This window comes from Symphodus melops (assembly GCF_947650265.1).
Source record: "Symphodus melops genome assembly, chromosome: 16".
NCBI lineage: Eukaryota > Metazoa > Chordata > Actinopteri > Labriformes > Labridae > Symphodus > Symphodus melops.
The window spans coordinates 23,709,934-23,722,149 of record NC_136706.1 but is presented as its reverse complement, the minus strand read 5'-3'; the positions used below and the strand labels follow the sequence as shown (position 1 = coordinate 23,722,149).

At 44.0% G+C, this 12,216-nt stretch overlaps 1 protein-coding gene across 1 annotated transcript; it reads left to right on the top strand.

Annotated features, from left to right (window-relative positions):
• The first annotated feature begins 968 nt into the window (after nt 1-968).
• LOC306836632 (uncharacterized protein) lies at nt 969-11,554 on the top strand. Its single transcript, XM_079363808.1, has 3 exons — nt 969-2,580; nt 2,883-2,946; nt 9,859-11,554. The coding sequence occupies exons 1-3, from the start codon at nt 1,207-1,209 to the stop codon at nt 11,244-11,246; spliced, it is 2,826 nt and encodes a 941-aa protein (XP_079219934.1). The 5' UTR covers nt 969-1,206; the 3' UTR covers nt 11,247-11,554.
• The last annotated feature ends 662 nt before the right edge of the window (nt 11,555-12,216 follow it).

Genomic DNA, 12,216 nt, shown 5'->3' with positions numbered 1-12,216 from the left:
GCACGCACACACACACACACACACACACACACACACACACACACACACACACACACACAGCTGTAACCAAGCCTGGGGAAGCTGAAAGATTTTATTGATTGTGAAATCGAAGGTGGAGCACAGAAGGATGAAGGACTGATGGAGGTCAGAGCGGGGATTTGGAAGGGGGGGCATCTGAGGCTCCATTAAGTCCAGCTGAGGTCTCTGAAAGTCTATCTTCAGTCTGTCTTTACAGCACAAACAAGCCCGTCCCTTCATCTAAAGCATCTTCCGTGATCGAAGTTGCCTTTTCTGAAAAAGTTGCAACAGCAGTTCCATTGCTTTGAGGCTTTTTTGAGAGATAACACCACTACACATCCTCTGTTAGGGGATGGGACTCTACACATAAAATTCACAAGGGGGCTGGCAGGAATAGCACATGCAGCTCACCCACAACTAGGTATGGCTCGAACTGCATTGTTGTGTTAGCATGCTAATGTTAGCCCTCTTTAGTTAGCCGGTAGCTTCATGCAAACTGACACAGAATGATCTAAAAACTCTTCATCCTAATAATCAGTGAGTATGTTCTTCTTCTTCTTGACTCAAACAGCTTTTATACACAAGGGGAGGAGCCATGTAAACACAGCTCTGACAACAACACAGCCAGCAGGACTCCAGCTTCTCCCTCACTGGAGACAGTCAGGACTCACACACACATTCACACAGGACACACTGGAGTTATGATTTATTGTTGTGTATCATGGTGCACATGATACACATCAATCCTTTTTAGATTGTTTCATAAAAAATCAAAGACAACACAGACAGACTTTCTGGAACCAGTGATTACCTCTAATTAATAACTAATAACAAGAAGAGTGATTAAGAGATTCCACTTCAAGCTGCAGGAAGAGAAAGCAGAGCACAGTTTTCTGTGTTCCTCCTCTGAAGAAGCTCCGCCCCCTCACCTGTCTCACCTGAGACAAACCAGGAAACAGGCTGTTATTCTGCCTCACTCTGCAGAGACACACACACTGACAGACGGACCTGCAGCCACAAACCAGCACGACTTCCACTGAGAGAGGACAGGAGGACGAGGGAATATTAGAGTATACTGAGATACTGGGAATACTAACCTCTAACCTCAACAGCAGACTACTTTTGGATTTTCAAAGTGTTGGGGGAATCATGAATTTCTTCTGCAGCCTGTTTTGACTCTGAGATAAAATGGCATCCAAGTTAGAGGAAGATCTGAGCTGTCCGATCTGCCTCGACATCTTTAAAGATCCAGTGATCCTGTCCTGCAGCCACAGCTTCTGTAGAGTGTGTGTGCAGAAATGCTGGAAGGAGAAGGAGAACCAGGAGTGTCCACTCTGTAAGAGGAGACATTCACAGGAATTAATACCTCCAAACTTTGCTTTAAAGAATCTGTGTGAGAGTTTCCAGCAGGAGAGAGATCAGAGATCTTCAGAGGATCTCTGCAGTCTGCACTCTGAGAAACTCAAACTCTTCTGTCTGGACCATCAGGAGCCGGTGTGTCACATCTGCAGAGATTCAGAGAAACACAGCAAACACACAATCAGACCCATCGATGAAGCTGCTCAAGAACTCAAGAAGAAACTTCAGGAAACTCTGGAGCCGGTGAAGAAGAAGTTAAAGGTTTGTGAAGAAGTTAAAGTGAAGTTTGATCAAACAGCAGGACACATTCAGGTCCAGGCCCGACACACAGAGAGGCAGATTAAGGAGCAGTTTCAGAAGCTTCACCAGTTTCTAGAAGAGGAAGAGGAGGCCAGGCTGTGTGCACTGAGGGAGGAAGAGGAGAAGAAGAGTCAGAGGATGAAGGAGGACATAGAGGCTCTGAGCAGAGAGATAGCAGCTCTTTCACTCACAGTCAGAGACACAGAGGACGAGCTGAGAGCTGCAGACGTCTCATTCCTGAAAAACTACAAGGCTGCAGTGGAAAGAGTCCGGCAGCGCCCCCTGCTGGAGGATCCACAGCTGCCCTCAGGAGTTCTGATAGACCAGGCCAGACACCTGGGCAACCTGAGCTTCAACATCTGGACCAAGATGAAGGACATGGTCTCCTACAGTCCGCTCATTCTGGACCCAAACACTGCTCATCCAGGACTCATCCTGTCTGAAGATCTGACTTGTGTGAGAGAAGGAGAGGAGGAGCTGCAGCTTCCTGATAATCCAGAGAGGTTTGATTTAATCTGGTCTGTCCTGGGCTCTGAGGGCTTTGACTCAGGGACTCACAGCTGGGACGTCCAGGTTGGAGACAGTACAGGCTGGGGACTGGGAGTATTATCAGAGTCTGAACAGAGGAAGGGAAACATATGGTCTGGATTATGGAGAATACGGCTTTTTGATGGTGAATTCAAAGCATACTCTCCGTCACATCCAGGTACTGTTTTCTCATTGGACAAGAATCCTCAGAGGATCAGAGTGAATCTGGACTGTAACAGAGGAGAGCTGTCGTTCTCTGATTCTGATACTAACACACACATACACACCTTCACACACACTTTCACTGACAGGATGTTTCCATACGTTAATGTTGGGGATGAAGTGAAGATTTTACCAGAGAAGATCTCTGTGACTGTGGAACACTAAAACATGATGATAATGATGATCTGATCCTTTCAGCATTGTTTGTGACTGCGTTGTCATGGTGACGGTGTTTTGTTTATTATAACTTTGAGTATAATTCGACAACAGGTAAAATCTTGATCCTTATTGGTGAGTTTGTTGGCGTCTCTTTAAAGATAATCTGCTCAGAGTGTTTAACTGGTTAACTGTCGTCTGTTGCTTTAATCTGCTGTGAACGTCTGATTTCAGACTTTTTCGCTTGAACTCTGAGGAGTTGAAGACTGTCTATATTTCTTTCCCATCTTCATGTTCAGAGGATGAAACCTCCTCTGAAGTCTGAACGCTTCACGTTCTTTGAAAACAACAAAGACTTCAAACGTGTGAATCCTGTTCCTCCTGTAATCATCACTAAAGTTTCTACACTTGATCTGAATCCAACTTTGTTTCTTGTGTTGTGTTTAATTGATCTTGTAAATGTCATCATGGAGGAGTGTCTCTCCCGAGAGAAGGAGTTTGTCTCTGTGAGTCATTATAGTGAGTCTGATTCATTCAGGTATTTCTTTAACTCCAGTCTAAAGCTCTGATGTGTGAACGTTTTAGATCAATTATATAAATGAACATGTTTCACTCCCTCAGTGTTGACTGAGAGGAAAGCTTGCTGCTCATATACGGGCGGATGCCTTCCAAACTACAATCTGTACTTCTGCATTTTTTCTGTAACAGCTCAGGGAGAGTCGCCCCAAAAAGGGGCGGAGCCAGACTCAAGATCTCACACGAGATCAGCTGGGGTGTGTCATAAAGGGGTGTGACTGTGGATATGGAGGAAAACATTTTTTAATACTGTGATGTTGGAGTGAACTCAAAGCTGACAGAATACAGAGCGGACAATTACTGCGTGCAGAGGAGCAAGAGGCGGCTGCAGCAGGGGGTGGAGCTACACCAGCAGGTGTTAGCGTGTTAACTAGTGACTTTCTGGTGTCTATGATTGTTGGAGTTAAAGCAGATTTTAAATACGTAAAGATTCCTGATACACTTTTATTATGATGTCAAAAATACTCAAAAGTTGAAACTGCATGGAGGCTATCGGCTACAAGTCGCTGCTTAACAAGGTCTCTCTTTAAAACGTAACAGCAATAAGAAGATGGAGGAGGAGCTGTCTTGAAATGGGCGGCGCCACTGGTTTCAACAGATAAATGCTCACTCAGCACTTTTTGTTCTCTGACAGGTCGACACATGATGAGTCATACGTGACCTTTGATTTCATCATACCGTTCAAAATGTGATGGATAAAATATATGACTGTTGCGTACAACTTATCACTAATATTACGTTAATATTTAAGTGTTAAATTGCTTAACACACCTCGTAAGAAGAAGGGCACCACCTGGCTTTACCAGGAACAATTTTATTAATTATGGAAATTAATAAAAAATATTAATAATGAAAAATCAATATATGTATGGATTTATTATTCTAATCAGTCTCAAATCTAAATTATGAGTTCCCAAAACGTTCAACCACTATGAATCAATACAAATACACCTCTGAATTGTATACGTTATTATTTTAATGAATAAGGATGGACAAAAACATAATACGGAAAGATAACAGAAATTGCATCATATATTTGAAGAGAAGCCAGAAATGATAGATACTGTCTTAACTAACTTAGTATGATACGGTGTTTACGTCTGTCTAACAAAATTATTGATTAGATTCGGATCAAAAATCGCCGGCTTCAATACACAAATCCCATCTGGAACTAGTTTTCCCTCCTTTGTTATAAATCTTATTGACGTTAGAATAACACCTTTTGCCATGAACTCCTGATTAACATGACAACTGTAATCAGTCAGGAATTTCCTGACCTCTGCGTGACTCAACCATAAAATGGAGACCAGATGCCTCCATGTTCAGATGTATATTAAATAATGTGTATTTCTAATTTTCAGGTGAATAATCTTTCTAGAACATTTAAACTGGGGTCGCCGGTGGCGCAGCGGCAGTGCGCGCGACCCCATGTATTGAGGCTCAGTCCTCACGCGCGGGTGGCCCGGGCTCGCGTCCGGCCTGTGGCCCATCTCCCGCATGTCTCTCCCCTCTCTCTCTCCCTGATTTCCGACTCTATCCACTGTCCTCCCTCTATAATAAAGGCATAAAAGCCAAAAACAAATCTTAAAAACAAAAACAAAAAAAGAACATTTAAACTAACGTTTTCATCCAAACAGGACTCAAATCGGACCATTTATCGCAAAGTTAAGAGAAAATTAATCTGCCATTTAAAGTCACTGTCTTGGTTCAAGGATTTACATGGAACGCTACCGCCATCTAGTGGTTCTTTTAAATCAATGTTTAATCCGTTATACCGGATTTCACTGTTATGTTACAGTCAATAATAATTTGTGTTTAATTTCATTTTCAAAGGTTAGAAATGTGCATTTCTACTCTTATATAAAATAGGAGTAAAAACTCGGGTATGGTATAGTGTTTTACGTTTAATTTAGTTTTTAGAACTTTAGAGAGTCCATGTTTCAGCTCCGCCTAAAGACACGCGTCATCGGAATGGGCGTGTCATCCTCAGTACTCTATTAAAAGCCCAGCGCGCCTCTCTGTCGCTAGGCTGGTCCCGACTTTTCTTTTTGTAATTCTTTTTTGCAACTCGTATACTTTTTCTTGTTACTCCGTTTGGATTTTGTCTTCAAGAAACTTTGACTCCAGAGCGATTTCTTTTGTTTTTTCGAACTCTGATTCTTATTCTATTCATATTTTTGTACGTGATTGCTTCTTGTTTGATTCAATATTTACAAGCTTAAAAGACATTCTTTTGAGGCTCGCGCAGCTTCTAATTGAATCGTTTTTCTGGACAATTTTTGGATTTTTCTTTCAACAAGTGACGTGAAACGACTCGTTACCTGAACCGACTGAACCGGCCAATTCAGTAGCAAAGGTGGACGATCGTTTATCATCAAACTTTTTCTGGACAAATCGTGACTCGCTAACTCGAATTCGACCAGAACTTCTACGGTTGTTCCGGGCTGTAAGAATTGGAGACGGACTTCCAAAACCCATCCTCCAAACTCCACCAGCACCATTTGGCGAATTCGTGGGTTCAGCGACCACAGTAAGATACTCAACAGCTTGGTTGTCAACTCAGAACTACGTGTCATGAGGTGTTCATCGTTAAATCTTCCCCTGGCTCATATCCGCCCGTAATATAGCTCCAACTCTCTTCTTTTTATCTTTTTGCCGTCCGGTAATTTTGATCCGAATCTAATCAATAATTTTGTTAGACAGACGTTAAACACCGTACCATACTCAATTAGTTAGGATAGTATCTGTCATTCCTGTTTTTCTTCATATATCTGATGCAATTCCTGTTATCGTTCCGTTATTCTGTCTTGTTCATTCTTACTCATTAAAAAATTCACGCATAAAATTCAGAAGTGTGTTCGTATTGATTCATAGTGGTTGAACGTTTTGGTTAACTCATAACTTAGATTTGAGATTGATTAAAATAATAAATCCATAAATTTACTGATTTTTCATAATTAATAATTTTTATTAATTCCCATAATTAATACAATTGTTCCTGGTAAGCCAGGTGGTGCCCTTTTTCTTACGAGGTGTGTTAATCAATTTTAACACGTAATATTTCCGCAACACTTGCAATGAACTAACTGGTAATGTTCTGGAACGAAACATTGCCAATTCATTCACATTTGCAAATGAGAAGGTGTTCAGGAGTCAAACTTAGTACATTTTGACTTTGAACAGAATTAAGCTTAGAAGATAGATGTGTCGCCATTGTCTGGTGTTATATAAAAGAGATATGATTGGCCACCCCTGCTTAAGTTTGTCCTCTTGTTGGGCCACCCCAATCAAAAAAAGCCCCTGACTTCAACTGCTGTCAATCAACAAGATACCCGTTTTGAGTTCAGCTCTTTGACGTTGTCTCTTAACTTCGTGCTTTTTCACACTTTGTGTTTGGCAGTGCAAGAGGACACCACTACACATCCTCTGTTAGGGGATGGGACTCTACACAAAAAATTCACTAGGGGGCTGGCAGGAATAGCACATGCAGCTCACCCACAACTAGGTATGGCTCGAAGTGCATTGTTGTGTTAGCATGCTAATGTTAGCACTCTTTAGTTAGCCGGTAGCTTCATGTAAACTGACACAGAATGATCTAGAAACTCTTCATCCAAATAATCAGTGAGTATGTTCTTCTTCTTCTTGACTCAAACAGCTTTTATACACAAGGGGAGGAGCCATGTAAACACAGCTCTGACAACAACACAGCCAGCAGGACTCCAGCTTCTCCCTCACTGGAGACAGTCAGGACTCACACACAGGACACACTGGAGTTATGATTTATTGATGTGTTTCATGTTGCACATGATACACATCAATAGATAGATAGATAGATAGATAGATAGATAGATACTTTATTGATCCAGAGGGAAATTCAGGGCATCCAGTAGCAGTATACAGACAGGCAGGACACAAGACATTAGTTACAATACACACCCGCTGTCCCCCCTCCCCTCTGTATACAATAATCCCCCAAACAAGATTTAGCAGCCCCTATGTGACTAATAGTAAAGGTTAAACCTGTGCAGTTAGCATTAGCATTAGACTTAAAACTTATATAGTATGTACATAACCTGTGAGGAGAGAAAAACATGTGCTGATTATAGAAACTAGTTACATGTGCATGTACAGAGGAGTTTGAGGTAGTGCCAGAAGTGTGAGTACAGTCGTTAAACAGTCAATGCAGGAGTGCAAATTGGGCCATTAAAGTGCTCAGCAACATAAAGGAGCAGTGATTAGCATTAAGTGTCCAAAACAATAAGGTGAAACCAGGAGTGATTAGGGTGATTGCCATTAAAGTACCCAACTATTGAGGAGCAGATTAGCATTAAGTGTTGAAGACAATAGAGTGAAACTTGACCTAGTTAGGGTGTTCATGTCAACCATTACAGATGTAGCATAACACAACAGTAGGATGAAACCAGACATGATTAGGGTGATTGTCATTAAAGTGACCAGTGCTCAGTAAGGTGACTATCAATATGCATTAAAGTGTCCAACTGGGGGCTGACTCTGAGGTCAGCAGTGCAGATGAGGAGTGAGAAAAAAAAAAGAAGTGAAAAAAGAGTCCAGGGATCACCGTGTGCTTCTTCCCTGCCGTGACAGTGAAGTGTTGTACAGTCTTATGGCCTATAGGGGGACAAAAGAGTTCTTGAGTCTGTCCGTGGAGCACGACTGTGACAGCAGTCTGTCACTGAACATGCTCCTCTGCCCGGTGAAGGTGCTGTGCAGAGGGCGGTGTGTGTTGTCCATGATGGAGAGCATTTTGTCCAGAGTCCTCCTCTCTACCACTGTCACCAGTGAGTCCAGCTCTGTACCCACCACAGAGCCGGCCCTCCTCACCAGTCTGTCCAGGCGTGCTGCGTCCCTCTTCTTGCAGCTTCCTCCCCAGCACACCACGGCGTAGAAGAGGACCCTGGACACCACAGACTGGTAGAACATCTGCAGCAGCTTTTTGCAGATGTTGAAGGACGCCAGCTGAAGTTGCCAGCTGATGTTGAAGACGTGCTGAAGTGGCTCCCCCAGCTCAGCAGAGCAGGCCTTTAGCATCCTGGGACACACCTTGTCTGGGCCTGCTGACTTCCTGGAGCAGAGTCTCTTCAGCTCCTTGCTCACCTGGTCTCTGGTGATGGTGGGGGGGAGGGGGGATAGATTGTCACTGGAGATTGTGTTTGTCCTGGTGGAGGTGTTGGGGGGAGTGAAGGGGGGGGGGCTGCAGCGACGGGGCTGTCAAACTTGTTAAAAAACAAGTTGAGCTGGTTTGCTCTCTCAGGCTCCCCGTCTTCTGCGTTGTTATTTTTCTTCCTGCAGCCTGTGATGGTTTTCATGCCCTCCCAGACCTCCCTCATGTTGTTCTGCTGCAGCTTCTGTTCCACCTTCCTTCTGTACTCCTCCTTTGCCTCTCGGAGTCTGACCTTGAGTTCCCCCTGCGCACGCTTCAGCTCTACCTGGTCTCCCTCCTTGAATGCCCTTTTCTTCCTGTTAAGGATCTCCTTGACATCACTGGTGATCCAGGGCTTGTTATTCGGGAAGCAGCGCACAGTTTTAGTGGGAACCACAACGCCATACAGAAGTTCATGTAGTCAGTTGTGCAGTGTGTGACCCCCTCAATGTCATCACCATGGGTCTCTTGCAGGGCACTCCAGTCAGTGGTCTCAAAACAGTCTCTGAGAGCCTCCTCTGCCTCAGGAGACCACTTTCTGAAGGTGCGTGTTGTTACCGGTTGTCTCTAGATCTTAGTCTTGTACTGTGGCTTGAGTAGGACCAGGTTGTGATCGGACTTACCCAGAGGTGGTAAGGGGGTGGCAGTGTAGACGTCCTTCACGTTTGCATACAGGAGGTCTATTGTCCTGTTCTTCCTGGTGGGACAGCTTACAAACTGGTGAAAGTCCGGTAGTGTGGAGTTCAATGTAACATGGTTAAAGTCCCCTGAGATGGCAATGAAAGCATCAGGGTGCAGTGTTTGTAATCTCGAGATGTTCGAGTGGATGACGTCACACGTAGTCTCGACGTGTGCTCGCGGGGGGACGTAAACAACAACAACAATGGCGTGGGAGAACTCCCTGGGCATGTAGTAAGGACGGAGACCTACCGCCAGCAGCTCGATGTCTTTGCTGCACGTTGCCTCCTTCACAGTAACATGTCCATGGTGGCACCATCTGTTGTTAATAAACAGTGCGAGTCGTCCTCCTTTTGCCGCAACGTTTCGTGTCTCTGTCCGCTCTCACTGTAGTAAAGCCCGGTAGATCCACGTTAGCGTCAATCCTTTTTAGATTGTTTCACAAAAAATCAAAGACAACACAGACAGACTTTCCGGAACCAGTGATTACCTCTAATTAATAACTAATAACAAGAAGAGTGATTAAGAGATTCCACTTCAAGCTGCAGGAAGAGAAAGCAGAGCACAGTTTTCTGTGTTCCTCCTCTGAAGAAGCTCCGCCCCCACCTGTCTCACCTGAGACAAACCAGGAAACAGGCTGTTATTCTGCCTCACTCTGCAGAGACACACACACTGACAGACGGACCTGCAGCCACAAACCAGCACGACTTCCACTGAGAGAGGACAGGAGGACGAGGGAATATTAGAGTATACTGGGATACTGGGAATACTAACCTCTAACCTCAACAGCAGACTACTTTTGGATTTTCAAAGTGTTTGGGAAAGCATGAGTTTCTTCTGCAGCCTGTTTTGACTCTGAGATAAAATGGCATCCAAGTTAGAGGAAGATCTGAGCTGTCCGATCTGCCTCGACATCTTTAAAGATCCAGTGATCCTGTCCTGCAGCCACAGCTTCTGTAGAGTGTGTGTGCAGAAATGCTGGAAGGAGAAGGAGAACCAGGAGTGTCCACTCTGTAAGAGGAGACATTCACAGGAATTAATACCTCCAAACTTTGCTTTAAAGAATCTGTGTGAGAGTTTCCTGCAGGAGAGAGATCAGAGATCTTCAGAGGATCTCTGCAGTCTGCACTCTGAGAAACTCAAACTCTTCTGTCTGGACCATCAGGAGCCGGTGTGTCACATCTGCAGAGATTCACAGAAACACTCTGAGCACAGATTCAGACCCATCGATGAAGTTGCTCGACAACTCAAGAAGAAACTTCAGGAAACTCTGAAGCCGGTGAAGCTGAAGTTATATGATTTTGAACAAGTTAAAGTGAAGTTTGATCAAACAGCAGGACACATTCAGGTCCAGGCCCGACACACAGAGAGGCAGATTAAGGAGCAGTTTAAGAAGCTTCACCAGTTTCTAGAAGAGGAAGAGGAGGCCAGGCTGTGTGCACTGAGAGAGGAAGAGGAGCAGAAGAGTCAGAGGATGAAGGAGGAGATGGAGGCTCTGAGCAGAGAGATAGCAGCTCTTTCACTCACAGTCAGAGACACAAAGGACGAGCTGAGAGCTGCAGACGTCTCATTCCTGAAAAACTACAGGGCTGCAGTGGAAAGAGTCCAGCAGCGCCCCCTGCTGGAGGATCCACAGCTGCCCTCAGGAGCTCTGATAGACCAGGCCAAACACCTGGGCAACCTGAGCTTCAACATCTGGAACAAGATGAAGGACATGGTCTCCTACAGTCCGCTCATTCTGGACCCAAACACTGTTCATCCAGGACTCATCCTGTCTGAAGATCTGACCTGTGTGAGAGAAGGAGAGGGACAGCAGCTTCCTGATAATCCAGAGAGGTTTGATTTTTTCTGGTCTGTCGTCGGCTCTGAGGGCTTTAACTCAGGGACTCACAGCTGGGTCGTCCAGGTTGGAGACAGTACATACTGGCACCTGGGAGTGTTATCAGAGTCTGTACAGAGGAAGGGAGTCATACGGTCTGGATTATGGAGAATACGGTTGTATGATGGTGAATTCAAAGCATACTCCCCGTCACATCCAGGTACTGTTTTCTCATTGGACAAGAATCCTCAGAGGATCAGAGTGAATCTGGACTGTAACAGAGGAAAGCTGTCGTTCTCTGATCCTGATACTAACACACACATACACACCTTCACACACACTTTCACTGCCAGGATGTTTCCATACTTTAATGTTGGGGATGAAGTGAAGATTTTACCAGAGAAGATCTCTGTGACTGTGGAACACTAACACATGATGATAATGATGATCTGATTCTTTCAGCATTGTTTGTGACTGCGTTGTCATGGTGACGGTGTTTTGTACATTATAACTTTGAGTATAATTCAACAGCAGGTAAAATCATGATCTTGATTGGTGTGTTTGTTGGAGTCTCTTTAAAGATAATCTGCTCAGTGTTAACTGGTTAACTGTCGTCTGTTGCGAACGTCTGATTTCAGACTTTTTCATTTGATCTATGAGGAGTCCCTGAAGGCATCATCTGTATCTTTGTCTGCTCGAGTTATTAGATAGATAGATACTTTATTGATCCCGAGGGAAATTACCCTGCATGGAGAGATTATAATCTGCATACATTGATCTAAAATCAGTCCACAGTAGAATAACAACTACAGCTCAGCACATTTGACTTTTCTTACTAAATCGTAGCTCCATCTTGAATCTTGCAGCTCACAGTCCATAGGTAGCTGCATCACCTGTTCTGTGTTTTAGTCATCCTGGAGAAATGTCAAATATAAGAGCTGAAGACTGTCTATATTTCTTTCCCGTCTTCATGTTCAAGGGATGAAACCTCCTCTGAAGTCTGAACGCTTCACTTTCTTTGAAAACAACAAAGACTTCAAACGTGTGAATCCTGTTCATCCTGTAATCATCACTAAAGTTTCTACACTTGATCTGAATCCAACTTTGTTTCTTGTGTTGTGTTTAATTGATCTTGTAAATGTCATCATGGAGGAGTGTCTCTCCCGAGAGAAGGAGTTTTTTTTCTGTGAGTCATTATAGTGAGTCTGACACATTCGGGTATTTCTTTAACTCCAGTCTAAAGCTCTGATGTGTGAACGTTTTAGATCAATTATATAAATGAACATGTTTCACTCCCTCAGTGTGGACTGAGAGGAAAGCTTGCTGCTCATATACGGGCGGATGCTTTCCAAACTACAACCTGTACTTCTGCATTTTTTCTGTAACAGCTCAGGGAGAG

What these genes read in the sequence shown, in the direction of transcription:
- LOC306836632 (XM_079363808.1), top strand. Translation starts at nt 1,207, where the DNA reads ATGGCATCCAAGTTAGAGGAAGATCTGAGCTGTCCGATCTGCCTCGAC. An exon ending in CAGAGAAGATCTCTGTGACT is followed by an intron (nt 2,581 to 2,882) that starts GTGGAACACTAA and finishes CTTCATGTTCAG; the next exon opens with AGGATGAAACCTCCTCTGAA. An exon ending in AAACAACAAAGACTTCAAAC is followed by an intron (nt 2,947 to 9,858) that starts GTGTGAATCCTG and finishes TTTGACTCTGAG; the next exon opens with ATAAAATGGCATCCAAGTTA.